The following is a 13,130-nucleotide window of genomic DNA, read 5'->3' as shown; positions in this document are numbered from 1 at the left end:
TCTACCCCCCCTCTCTCACTCTCGCTCTCTCACTGTCCCTTTCTTGATCTGTTCTTCCTGTTTATCAGTTCACAGAGGAGTACCTGCGGAAGATCCCGGGTTCTGATTGGCCGCGTGTGATCGTGGTGGCTGATGGGTCGTGTGGGGACTCATGCTCTGTGCTGGGTATCAGCTCTGACTACACTGTAGAGTCCTGCCACGCATACGGGGCTAATGCCACTATAGAGAGACTGGACCAGAGACAGGTCAGACAAGCGCACGCGCGCACACACACACACACACACACACACACACACACACACACACACACACACACACACACACACACACACACACACACACACACACACACACACACACACACACACACACAGATCAAACAGAGCCCTGGTGGTTCACAGCTGAATGCAATACAGTATATAACTCCTATATAAACCATATCTCTGTAGAATGGCCATAAGGACTGTCTATACTAGCAATATGGCCCTGTTCCATGTTGGTCTGTCAAACCTGCCCTTGGTGTGTTTATGGTAATCTGAACATCTCCTTAAGTACACTGTATAGAGCTTATTGTACTCTATGGGAACATTGAGATCCATCCATAGATAAAAGTAGTCAGTGACAGGCTGAAGCCCCTTTTGAATTATATTGATGCTATCAGGTGTACAGCAGGTGTTACTGTACTGTATGTCAGGCTTGTCAGGCCCTCAGGCCGTGTATTGTCTTGATCCTCATCTGTTACCTGACTGATGGATATATGAATGTGATGTCATCAGCTCTGGTGTGTCATGGCAACCAGAGAGTGGATGGTGTGATGAGTTAGTGGTGTTACTGGGAGCAGCGGAGGGGAGGAAGGAAGGAAGAAATGAATGACGGGATAATGAAGGAATAGAAGAAGCAGAGGAAACAGAGGAAATACAGACAGGATGATGACATAGGCAGCTATCAGCACAACAAGATCTGCTATGCAACAGCTGTCTCCTCTATCTGTATGAACTCTGATGTGTTTGCTGTGTGTCTTTAAAGAAAATATTCACTTAATTTGAACAAATCAATGTTTTTGATGTAAATTGTGTGTTATAGAAATGCTCAGACACTTTTTTTGCAATCTCCCTTGTTTTTGAGAAACTTACCCCACCAGAGATATACTTTCTCATGCTCGTTCAGCAGTTACAGTTAGAGATAAAACATGAACAAAGGAAACAACTACATTCTCAGTGTAGTGGGACTTGAGCGATACTTCTTTCTGTGGTCATGCGCATACTACATGGAGAAGCAGCACAGCTGGATAGGGGGAACCACTCAGGTCACACAAAATGGAACATAACGTTGTGGATAAAGTTTGGAATGACACAATTTCATGTGTACAAGTGTACATCTAACGACCATACTGAGAGCGTTGCAGTTTGTAAAAGGACGTACAGTACTGGGTGTTTTTGGAGCCTTTGTTCATGTTTTATCTCTGCCCCTATAGCTGCTGAACGAGCATGAGTAACTATATTGCTGGTTGGGAAAGTTTCTCAAAGACAAGTTAGAGGCACTTCTATACTGCAACATGCCATTTACCTTTCATGTGAAATTAATGTTTTATAAAACTGAAAGTCAACTAAACTTGGGTTCATTATAGGTACAATTCTGGCACCAGAAATGTCTTCATTCATGATGATTCTCTCTTACTGGGTCTATAACATAATTCTCAGTACTCTAAAATAGCCTACTCTCATTATCTTCTTTCCTTCAACTGCATTGACATGAAAGAACTGGTCTGGTGAATGCAAATTGTAGATATAATAGGCATCCACTATATTGCTTACACATTGGCTAGGTTTGATCAGTGAAGATGGTGAGCAGATGAAGCCCTTCTAGACAATTTAGATGGTCTCCTAACTAATAAACAGACACAGCCTCTTGGCTGCCCTGCAGGGAGAGATAAGCACCTGGATCATATTTACATAAGCAGTCATCACATGTCCTGCATAGCTAACCAGACACCAGGAAAAACACTGATAAGACACAGTTTATTCTCATAATAAAGAAGACAGGGCTGTGGGCACAGATGTTATAGCAATGCAAACAATGTAAAACACAAATATGAGAGAGACAGAGAACGAGAGCGTGCGCGAGAGAGTTAAACCACTTGTTCTATCCAAGGCTATGTCAGGTCAGTGTTTCATAAGGTTGAGCAGTAGCAGTGATGTGTCACATCTGTTTCTCAGAGACCTGTTTGTGTTCATCATGGGTTTACTCTGTTCTCTTATTGTGCTCCAGCTACATCCTCTCCACAGTGGCAGATTCACACAGCTGTGACTTCCAATCACTACTTAATTTATCTATCTCTCGCTGGCCGTTTCCGTTAGTTAATGAATTTAGCTCAGAGGATATGACCTGTTTACCCACCCTGCTCTCTCCTCTGCAGTGGTAAAACACTGTTGGATTACACTGGTCTGGTTCATGTCATTGATGTGAATTTAGATTAATTCTGGGGGGGGGGGGGGTTACAGGATAAAACACCCTTTTGGGGTGGAAAAGGGGTCAGATGTGTGAAAAAGAAAGAGAGAGATGAAGAAAGAGATGGAGAGTGAGAGCTAGAGAGATAATACACATGCACATAGAAAGAGAGAGGGTGAGAGAGGTGGAGAGCAGAGAGGGAAAAAGGGTGGTATAGAGGGCAACATCAAGTGAGATATATATATATTCAATATCTGAAGCACATTTACTGTACTAATACCATGTCATAATTAGTTAATTGTTGATATTTAAGGGAGAATCAACTACGGGCTATGCGTTCTATGGAAAATAATGAATGATATGGAAGGTGTGAACTAACCTTCCACGGAGAACGCATAGAGCCCCAAGTTGAGAACGCATAGACTACTGAGTTGATTATCCCTTTAATACCATGCCTACAATTTAACACATTTGCTGCAAGAAATTGGTTCATTTGCAGGTAAAAATATGTTCAACTTCCACTGAGGTAGCTAGCACAGCTACATTAGTTGCCTTGGTAACCAAACAAACAGACTTGCTTGTTTAGCTAACCAGACCATCAGTCCTAGGGTGCATTCGTAAATTTGCTCTGGCTATCTACTCCAATTTCAGAGCACTCTCATTTGAGTGTGCAAAAGCGCAGAATAACAGAAGAATTTACGAACGTACCCCTAGCTGGCTGTTATGAAAATCGAATTTAACAATGTCAATAATATTGTCAATTCAACTTATGCTTTCAAAAGAAGCTCAAACATACACTGAACAAAAATATAAACGCAACATGCAACAATTAGTTACAGTTATAAGGAAATCAGTCAATTGCAATAAATACATTTCTATGGATTTCACATGACTGGGGATACAGATATGCATCTGTTGATCACAGATACCTAAAAACTTATTTGGGATAGGGAGCAGCATTTTCACTTTTGGATGAATAATGTGCCTAGAGTGAACTGCCTCCTACTCAGTCCCTGATGCTAATATATGCATATTATTAGCAATATTGGATAGAAAACACTCTGAAGTTTCCACAACTGTTTGAATGATGTCTGTGAGTATAACAGAACTCATATGGCAGGCAAAAACCTGAGAAATCTAAACAAGAGGTGGGAATTCTGAGGTTTGTAGTTTTTGAACTCACCCCTATCGAATACAGAGTGGGATATGGGTTGTTTTGCACTTCCTAAGGCTTCCACTAGATGTCAACTGTCTTTAGAACTTTGTTTCAGGCTGCTCCTGTGAAGGGGGGCCGGATGGGAGCTGTTTGACTAAGGGGTCTGCCTGCAGCCTCGTTCTCAGTCACACGCTATCACATGAGAGGTATCTCTCGTTCCATTGCTTTTCTACAGACAATGGAATTCTCCGGTTGGAACATTATTGAACATTTATGATAAAAACATCCTAAAGATTGATTCTATACTTAGTTTGACAAGTTTCTTCGACCTGTAATAAAACTTTTTGAACATTAAGTCCGACTGGACCTGCACGCGATTTTGGATTTGTTTACCAAACGCCCTAACAAAAGAAGCTATTGGACATAAATGAACATAAATGATGGACATTATCGAACAAAACAAGCATTTATTGTGGAACTGCGATTCCTGGGAGTGCATTCTGATGAAGATCATCAAAGGTAAGTGAATATTTATAATGCTATTTATGAAGAATGTTGACTACCCAACATGGCGGATATTTCTCTGGCTGGTTTGGGCTCTGAGCGTCGTTCTCAGATATGCTTTTTCCGTAAAGTTTAAAAAAAATCTTACACAGCGGTTGCATTAAGGAGAAGTTTATCTAAAGTTCCACGCATAACACTTGAATTTTCATCAACATTTATAATGAGTATTTCTGTGAATTCATGTGGCTCTCTTCAATGTCACTGCATGTTTTGGAACTACTGAACGTAACACGCCAATGTAAAATAAGATTTTTGGATATAAATATGAACTTTACCGAACAAAACATACATGTATTGTGTAACATGAAGTCCTATGAGTGTCATCTGATGAAGATCATTAAAGGTTAGTGATTAATTTCTATCTCTATTTGTGCTTTTTGTGACTCCTCTCTTTGGCTGGAAAAATGGCTGTGTTTTTTCTGTGGCTTGGTGGTGACCTAACATAATCGTTTGCGGAGCTTTCGCTGTGAACCATTTTTGAAATCAGACACTGTGGCTGGATTAACGAGAACGTTATCTTTAAAATGGTGCCTAATACTCGTATGTTTGAGAAATTTGATTTATGAGATTTCTGTTGATTTGTATTTGGTGCCCTGTAATTTCATTGGCTGTTGGCGAGCGGAACCCCAGTCCTAGACAGGTTAAGGTAGGGGCGTGTCAGTATCTGGTATGACCACCATTTGCCTCATGCAGCGCGACACATCTCTGTCGCATAGAGTTGATCAGGTTGTTGATTATGGCCTGTGGAATGTTGTCCCACTCCTCTTCAATGGCTCTGCAAAGTTTCTGGATATTGGCAGGAACTGGAACACACTGTCGTACACGTTGATGCACAGTATCACAAACAGGCTCAACGGGTGACATGTCGGGTGAGAATGCAGGCCATGGAAGAACTGGGACATTTTCAGCTTCCAGGAATTGTGTACAGATCCTTTCGACACGGGGCCGTGCTTTATGCTGAAACATGAGGTGACCGCAGAGGATGAATGACACGACAATGGGTCTCAGGATCTCGTGCATTCAAATTGCCATTGATAAAATGCAACTGTGCTCGTTGTCCGTGGCTTATGCCTGCCCAGACCATAACCCCACCTCCACCACGTGGGGCACTCTGTTCACAACATTGACATCAGAAAACCGCTCTCCCACACGACACCGTACATGCTGTCTGCCATCTGCCTGGTACAGTTGAAACCGGGATTCATCGATGAAGCGCCCACTTCGCCAGTGGCCATCGAAAGGCAATTCGATATTGGGAAGGTGTTCCTAATGTTTGGTATACTGTGAGTATAGCCATTGAATTATACCGTGCTGTTATACTGTGCGTTATAGGGAAATAATGCTTGCTCTATAATGCCCTTCACACCATTCAGAAACGAGTATTCAACGATGACATGGTTTAAACAGTTTTACAGGATAAGAACATATCATTGAATCTATGAAGGTTTTTTAACAGTTCTCCCTAAGTAGTTTTATGTTATTTCTATACTGATGATGAGAAGTATGACAGTAATCTTTTCTCTCAGCACTCTAAATTAATCTAAATTAAATCCATCTGTTGCTCCCTCTCTCTCTTCCTCTATATCTCTTACTTACACACACACACACACACACTGACATCCCTCTCCTTTTCATCTCTAGGTGCCCACCCCAGAGATCCGAGCCCACAGCCTGTTCTTCGACTTGTCTGCGTACGGAGTGGAGGCTCTCAGGGAGCCGAAAAGCTCTGCCGTCAAGCCAGGGTTCCACCTCAAGATCTACGGAACCTTCCGGAACCGCTACATGGCTCTGGTCTGCCCTGCCTCAGAGACCAAGATGGTCCGCTTCCTCCGACACACAGCTAACTCCTCGGTAAAGACCCTAGCAGGCACTGTCTATTTCTGATGACAGCACAGAGCATCCGTTCCATACCAATTCCCTGCACATTTCCCTAGGACCTGGGATGGGACCACTAGCCAACACCTAGAGCTAAGACCTATTCTTCAGGCTTGCCACAGTCTGCTTACCAACATAAATAAACTGAGGTTTAGAAAACAAATGGACAGAAAATGAATCAATCAATCATCCAATAATGAATGCTGTGATCACAGTATGTTTTCTGTGCCCTTCCATGCATGTGTGAATGAGCCTTGGCTCCCTGCTTGGCCAGACTAATGTACTGTATTTCTAATAATAACCCTGGCCACAGAGTCGCTTTTTACACCTACTTACCTCACACCTTTCTTCCAGCATATGACCCCTGACCACACTGTGTTAGTCTGTTGAGTACACAGAGCAAAGCCCTGTGTGTGTGTATGTCTCTCTGTGTGTGTGTGTGTGTGTGTGTGTGTGTGTGTGTGTGGAGGGGCCATCTGTACACTCTTAGAAAAAAGGATTACAAAAGGGTTCTTTGGCTGTCCCCATAGGAGAACCCTTATTTTATTCCATGTAGAACACACACATGTATGCTGTTACTTGGTTACGGATGACTGTCCTGGTGTGGGCCGAAGGACAGATGAGTGGAGAGCACAGCAGTGTCACAGAGAGAGAGAGAGGAAGAGAGTAGAAGAGAGAGAAAGGAAGAAGGGGGGGAATCATTCATTTCATGGCTGTAATCGTTTTACAATCAACGTGATAACAGAGCAGACGTCAGAGGAGGGTCAGAGATGTGTTTTCTACTGTTCTTTTTCAAGTTTCACTGTCTTCCAGAACATCAATGGATAAGATTAAAATGTCCTGATTATATTCCTGTACAATTGACTCTGGTAGGTACCGCAGTTTGTTTGAATGGCAGAGGTAGCTCACTGGGCTGTGCTCTTGGTTTGAGCAACAAATCTGAGCCCATGAGCTAACATGGTTTTGCACTGACAACTTGGGCTGTCAGTTACAGTCACTCAGGTCCCTCTTTTTCTCTAAGAGGATCTTCAGTTGCTTTGTCTTTGTCTTGGCCACACCAGATTTCTTTATCCAGCCCTTGGCTGGCTGGGTGGGTGGTGTTTCTGTTTGACTATAAAACTGTAGTTTGTAACTTTTCAACCCAAAACCAACCACCATTGACCAATCAAACAATACCAAGTTTACAGTGCAACCTGACCACCAAGGCCCAATCTCCATGGGGTGTCACAGCATTTACAGGCTTGTGTGGGGGATGAGACCAGTGTAAATAAGACAGAATTCCTGAGAGGACCACAAAATGTTTTTGCATATATTAATTCAGAGTTCACCCTGTACAGATACAAGTAACCACAGAGATCATACATCAATATACTGTAGAGAGCATCAGAATTATCCTGTGTGAACAACATTCAGAAAGAGTAATACTATAATATCCATCTCTGGTATCTATCAAATTCAAGTCTCAGTCTCTGGATACTGTACCAGAGAGAAACATTTTCACCACTCAGAAAGGCGAAGGGCTGACTAGTCCTTGATTGTCCTTTGTTCCTGGACTTTTTGCCATGCAACTCCAGGTAACAGTGCACACATAAATTAGGGGCGAGCCTACAAAACACATTCTGTTCCATGACTCATCTCTGGTTTCCTCTCCCTACAGATCATGAAGAACATCTTCCACCAGTCGTTTAATGCGTATAAGACCGACATCGAGCCCCGTCTCAACGACCTGACACTGCACCGCATGCAGTGCAGTAGACGTCTATTTGACATCCAGCTGTCTCACCGAAGAGTCAGTGCCGCCTACATAGAGGGAGACAATGTGTCTGTGACCGTGGAGGGGGAGGCGGTACGGGTGCTCAACTTCGACACAGGTACACGCAAACGCCCTGACATCAGCTTACATTGGTACACAAAAAAGTTCTGGCTTCACTTGTCGCAGTGCTCAACTTCTGTGGTATCACTAATGAAGGTATGTGTAACTCCTTGACTTCATCATCATCATCATCATCATCAACAGAGTGCTTGGTTTTCCCATAGGTAAAATAAATCACCCTTGTTGTCAAGGGGTCCCTATTTTTAGAGCATGAAGACACTTGAGAAGGAGAGAGAAATGGATGGATGAGATGAAGTGGTGTGACTCACTACTGTACTGAATGCCATTTTAGCCTCTGAAAATCAATTTCTCCATCTCTCTGAGGTTGCTTTTTACTTTACAACATTTCAACATCTTTTAGAGTACCCTTCAGTGTCTTTCAGGCTACGTGTAACCGTTTTTATTAATGAGAGGTTTATGAAATTAATAACGCCTTTTGATATGTGTTTTATCGCTCATATTTTCAGTATCTATGATAAGAGTACAATATAACATCTCTCCCAAGACCTCATGATTTCAGATTCATCTTCTCACTATGTTTGATAGATATTCAACTCACAGCACTGATAAAATGTATCTTTGTCCCCCCCCCCCCCCCCCCCTCTCCTCCGACCAGGTTGTGGGGTGAACCTGGGGATGAGGGGTCTTGAGTCCTTGGGAACATTTATCTACCACACGGCCACGGCTGTGGACCAGAATGACATGTTGGAGGCCCTGTCCGCCAAGATCCAGCACTCCAGACAGGTGGCCGAGACCTTCAGGCAGACTGGTCTGGCACACACCATGTTCGAGTGACACACAGTGACACAAGGGGGCGGAGTGGGACACTGTCTCTAGAGTCCCTGTTTCAGCTGAAAGAGAAAAGTGGCTTTTATATTAAATGTAAAAAAGCTGCTTTACCACCGTTGGCCCATGGATCAGGAGCACAGAGAGGGTTCTGAACAGGAAACATACTCTATGGATGAATGTACAGGAGGTTGGTGGCACCTCAATTGGGGAAGACGGGCTCGTGGTAATGGCTGGAGTGGAATAAGGGGAATGGTATCAAATAAATCAAACACATGATTTCCAAGATCTATAGCCTTTATGTATGGTCTGCCGTGAGGACCAAAGCGCATATGTCAGTGTTTAATTTCAGGGATGGGAGTGTCTCGGTGTTCTACAGTGGCTTCCTTCCCTTACCTTCCATCATCCAACCAATCCTGTAGTTTCAGATAGATGGATGATGGACAGGAAGCTGTTAAAGAGCATTGAGATGCAGTCTTGCACTTGATGTTCTGTGGGTTTAACTGAAACTTGAATTGTGTGATGGAGTTTCTTTTTTTCCAGTGGAGTGACCTGTTTTGTGAGATATTCAGTACAGTATGTTCTAATTCTGTGTTTTTGACACCTTTGGTATGTGCCTGGTGCATCGTACAACTCACAAACCTTGGCCATTAGCCAGAAACAAATGGCTTCTGTTGTTACAAACCCTTTACTGCTGAAGAATGTTTGAGTAGCTTTGAAGGTTCTAGAACTGCCTCTGATTAGGACTTTTAGTATTGTTGAAGGAAGCTGAGTGGCAGGCTGAAAACGTCTGGTCCCTCTCATCTCCACTAATATAAAAAGGCAGGATAGATGAACGCAATATGTGCAGATAAAGGGAAGTCGACAAAGAGAGGAAGCCAGTTTGTACTTTTGGGATTATGCACCCATAGTTCCACAGGAAGATGTGGAAGGAGCTTATTATGGCAGTATGTTCCAATGGGGAAGAAGAGAATTGACTAAGTAGTAACACGTGGGAGAAGGTATCATGTTGAAGTGCCATAAGTACTGGCTCAATCAGTCGTTACCACACCGGACTGATACAAGTGAAGATTGTACTCTTTCTATGGATATTGTTTGTTTGTTTAATAAAATATATGGTCTTTCAAATCACAGGTTTCTATGTACAGTATGTAGTTCATGGTTAGGTGATAATGCCATCTAGTGGTATTTTAGACGTTAGGACATAATTCTGTATCACAAGAGAGGCTTTGCACTTTTAAAAGTGTAATACTGCTCCCCCCACCAACTAAATATTGTAAAAAATAACTAAAATAAAACACACAAGGATTAGGTTTAATGTACACATATTTGCATTATGCACTGTAAAGACAGAGTATACTGTACATTTAACCACCAGTATCAGGAGCATGGCCGTGCTTACCTGTTCCTAGTATCTACACTCTATCCAAGCTCCACAACCACAGTTAACCACAGCCTACTGCCCCTAATCATAGAAAAGAAAACACTAGAAACTTAAACCTTTGACCCTTCATACAAAAGGTGTGTTAAGTTTGTACAACCGATTAACCCATCAACCACTCAATAGTTTATTACCTCCTCTTGAGCAGTTTGCTGTGTAGTCTATTGTCCGTATGAAGGAGTTTTGGTTATGGAATGTTTGTTTGATGCTGGACATGGGCTGCATTGCTCTCCATCTCCTCTAGAGGACGTTATTGGACATAGTAGTGCTTGATGACATCTAACTATTGTTCTATCTCTCTTTCTCACCTTGGTGAAGGCTCATATCAGGCGTCGTAGCACGGCCTCCTTTCTCTGAGGACACAGTCTGGTCACCTGACCCACAAAAGCCCAGTAATCAGGACATGATGTGAGGCTGCTGGGACCACACACGCTAGTTGCTGATGCTTTCAACATCTTTGATGAACTTAAGAGGTTGAAGATCCTAAAGTAAGCCATGATATGATTAAACGTGGGTATATGGTCTGACTGGATCTCACCTGCATCAGCACACAGAGATGGTTCATGTTCTGAGATACTGAGGTCAACCTCTCCGTCCTTGGCACTCAGAACAGGCTCCTGCAGAGAGAACGAAACAGGGAGAGAGAGAGAGAGAGTAGGAGAGAGCTATCAGTTGCAATTTAGTGACATTTTATCTCTGTAGTCAAATTATGGTTCTTTATCTGATCTCTCTTACCTTGAGTTTCTCCATCCAGGTCCTCAGTAGAGAGTAGTAGAAGTATGTGTGGATCTGACTGTGACCAGTAGAGCCCAGGCCACTCACTGCTATTCAGCTCCTCCTGTCAAATCAAGGGTTCTTATATCTGTCTTGTTTCACACATGTACAAGTGTCTAACCTGTACAAGTGTGTGTGGTGTGAAATGAAAATGTGTTTGTTGCATATCCCACTCAGACACCCGCTGAGAGTAGGGTCACAACCAGAGGGATTAGCAATTATTGACGGCAACCATGTAGCAATAGGTTTAAGTGCCTTGCTCAAGAGCAGATTGACAGATTTTTACCAGCTAGTCAGCTCGGGATTTGAAATAGCAAGCTTTTGGTTACTGGCCCAGCGTTCTTAACCGCTAGGCTACCTGCCGCACCTGTCAGTCATCAAAGAGAGACAGAGTAGCCCATGACAGATTAAGGTATCCCATTCCCATATGTTCTTATCATAGTATGGTAAATTCTATTACATTTTAGTCAATTCAGGAGGGCCCAAATGTTGAGATCCGGGGAACAAGCTTTAGGAGCTTAGCAACTTCCTGGCAGATCTAGATTCAATCCGATCTGCCTTATCCTGCAATACCAACAACTGCAGAGCAGTCTTATTGTTTTTATTAAGGCGATGTTGGAGGTGTAACTGTGTTGGAGCTGTCAATTCAGCAAGCGGCTCCCGGTATTATACCTATCACGGATATTGCCATTGGATGCACAGAGTAGCATTAGTACTATAAATCCTATGCAGCCTTCATGCATGTTGTAATCTACACCTATTTTGTTATATGAGTTTCAATTTGAGTCTCTTTATTTCTATATAACCTAGACACCATCTCGCTCTGAACTGTTAACGCAGGTGGGATTTAAGGACAGGTGTGGTTTTGTGACAGTGACGGCAAGATAATGGCACCGCAGGAGATGGCTGCCGTTTTACAGGCTCCTAACCAATTGTGCTATTTTGTGTTTTTTTCACGTTGTTTGTAACTTATTTTGTACATAATGTTTCTGCCACCGTCTCTTATGACCGAAAAGAGCTTCTGGATATCAGGAAAGGCTCAAATCCCCATCATTCACATGAAGAAAACGCAGATAAACTGGGTGAGCTCTGTTGAAGAATATCCTACCAACGGGACATTAAAAACAGTAATATCTTATGTTTCACCTAGTCGTGGCTGAACGACGACATGTATAATAAACAGTTGGCTGGATTTTCCATGCATCGGCAAGACATAACAGCTGCCTCTGGTAAGACAAGGGGTGGCTGTCTGTAGGGGTAGGTACTACTTGGCCACCAGCCCTGCCCAAGGCCCGACATTCTGCCCTCCTCTCCAGCATGCACCTCCAGAAAGGCAGGCAGGCAGGCTCAAGGACAAGGCTGTAAGATGGCCGGGCACACAGCAGGTGCACTACCTAGTTGATGATCATAATGAACACAGATAGCTTTAAGAAACAGATACAGTAACCCATGGGGTACTGAAGAGAGGGGAGGTTTGAGAGAGAGAGTGGGCACTGCTGAAGATTTTGACTAGAGTCATGATTTTTTTTCATGACTCTAGTCAACTCATTAATTTTAGTTGTTTGTTTGACCTGCTAGTGCTGGCCGCAATGAGCCCTACAGCAGGTTTGAAAGCCAATTTATGCTTGTATGCTTTATACCAATAGACATGATTGGTTGACGGTAGGTGAGGGCGGGAGATATAAACACAAACTCACTTCCTTGACAAATTACATCACAACAGCACTGTGCTGCTCCGAGAAGCTCAAGAAGTATGAATGCCCTGACTTCTGCAGAGGTCATACCATCGTGCTAAATGCAGTTGTCGGATTGGCCTTTAAGGGCCAATTTGTGTTTGATACGAACATGTGGTTTGAAACTCCGTAAGGAGGGTGTGACACAGCTTTGTAGAACCAAAACATTACACAGCCTCTGCTCAACAAACTCAAACTCGAAAACAAATCCTTTGGTGGACTGCAATTAGTGAAGGACTGTGCGAATCACCTTGCGTGGCTACCCAGACTCCTTTCTCCGTTCAAACGCTATGCCGCGCCCACAGACGCAGCAGAATAATTTAGTTTGATTCGTCAGGCTACTTAACACCCTCAAAGCAGTCAAGCAATGCATTCCGCAAAGAGTCGTTCACAATCTAGTCCGGTTGCTGCCACAACTAGACCTAATTTCAAATGTATCAATAAAAAAAATGGTATTTGTATACCTAGCAATCAACAAAT

At 43.0% G+C, this 13,130-nt stretch overlaps 1 protein-coding gene across 1 annotated transcript; it reads left to right on the top strand.

Moving 5' to 3' along the window:
• The first annotated feature begins 5,690 nt into the window (after nucleotides 1-5,690).
• On the top strand, nucleotides 5,691-9,243 carry LOC139382284 (uncharacterized). Its single transcript, XM_071126166.1, has 3 exons — nucleotides 5,691-6,019; nucleotides 7,701-7,914; nucleotides 8,533-9,243. The coding sequence occupies exons 1-3, from the start codon at nucleotides 5,951-5,953 to the stop codon at nucleotides 8,709-8,711; spliced, it is 462 nt and encodes a 153-aa protein (XP_070982267.1). The 5' UTR covers nucleotides 5,691-5,950; the 3' UTR covers nucleotides 8,712-9,243.
• The last annotated feature ends 3,887 nt before the right edge of the window (nucleotides 9,244-13,130 follow it).

Source organism: Oncorhynchus clarkii, chromosome 2, assembly GCF_045791955.1.
Source record: "Oncorhynchus clarkii lewisi isolate Uvic-CL-2024 chromosome 2, UVic_Ocla_1.0, whole genome shotgun sequence".
NCBI classification, from domain to species: Eukaryota; Metazoa; Chordata; class Actinopteri; order Salmoniformes; family Salmonidae; genus Oncorhynchus; species Oncorhynchus clarkii.
Note: the sequence above shows the minus strand (reverse complement) of the source record. Positions and strands in the feature narration are given on the sequence as shown.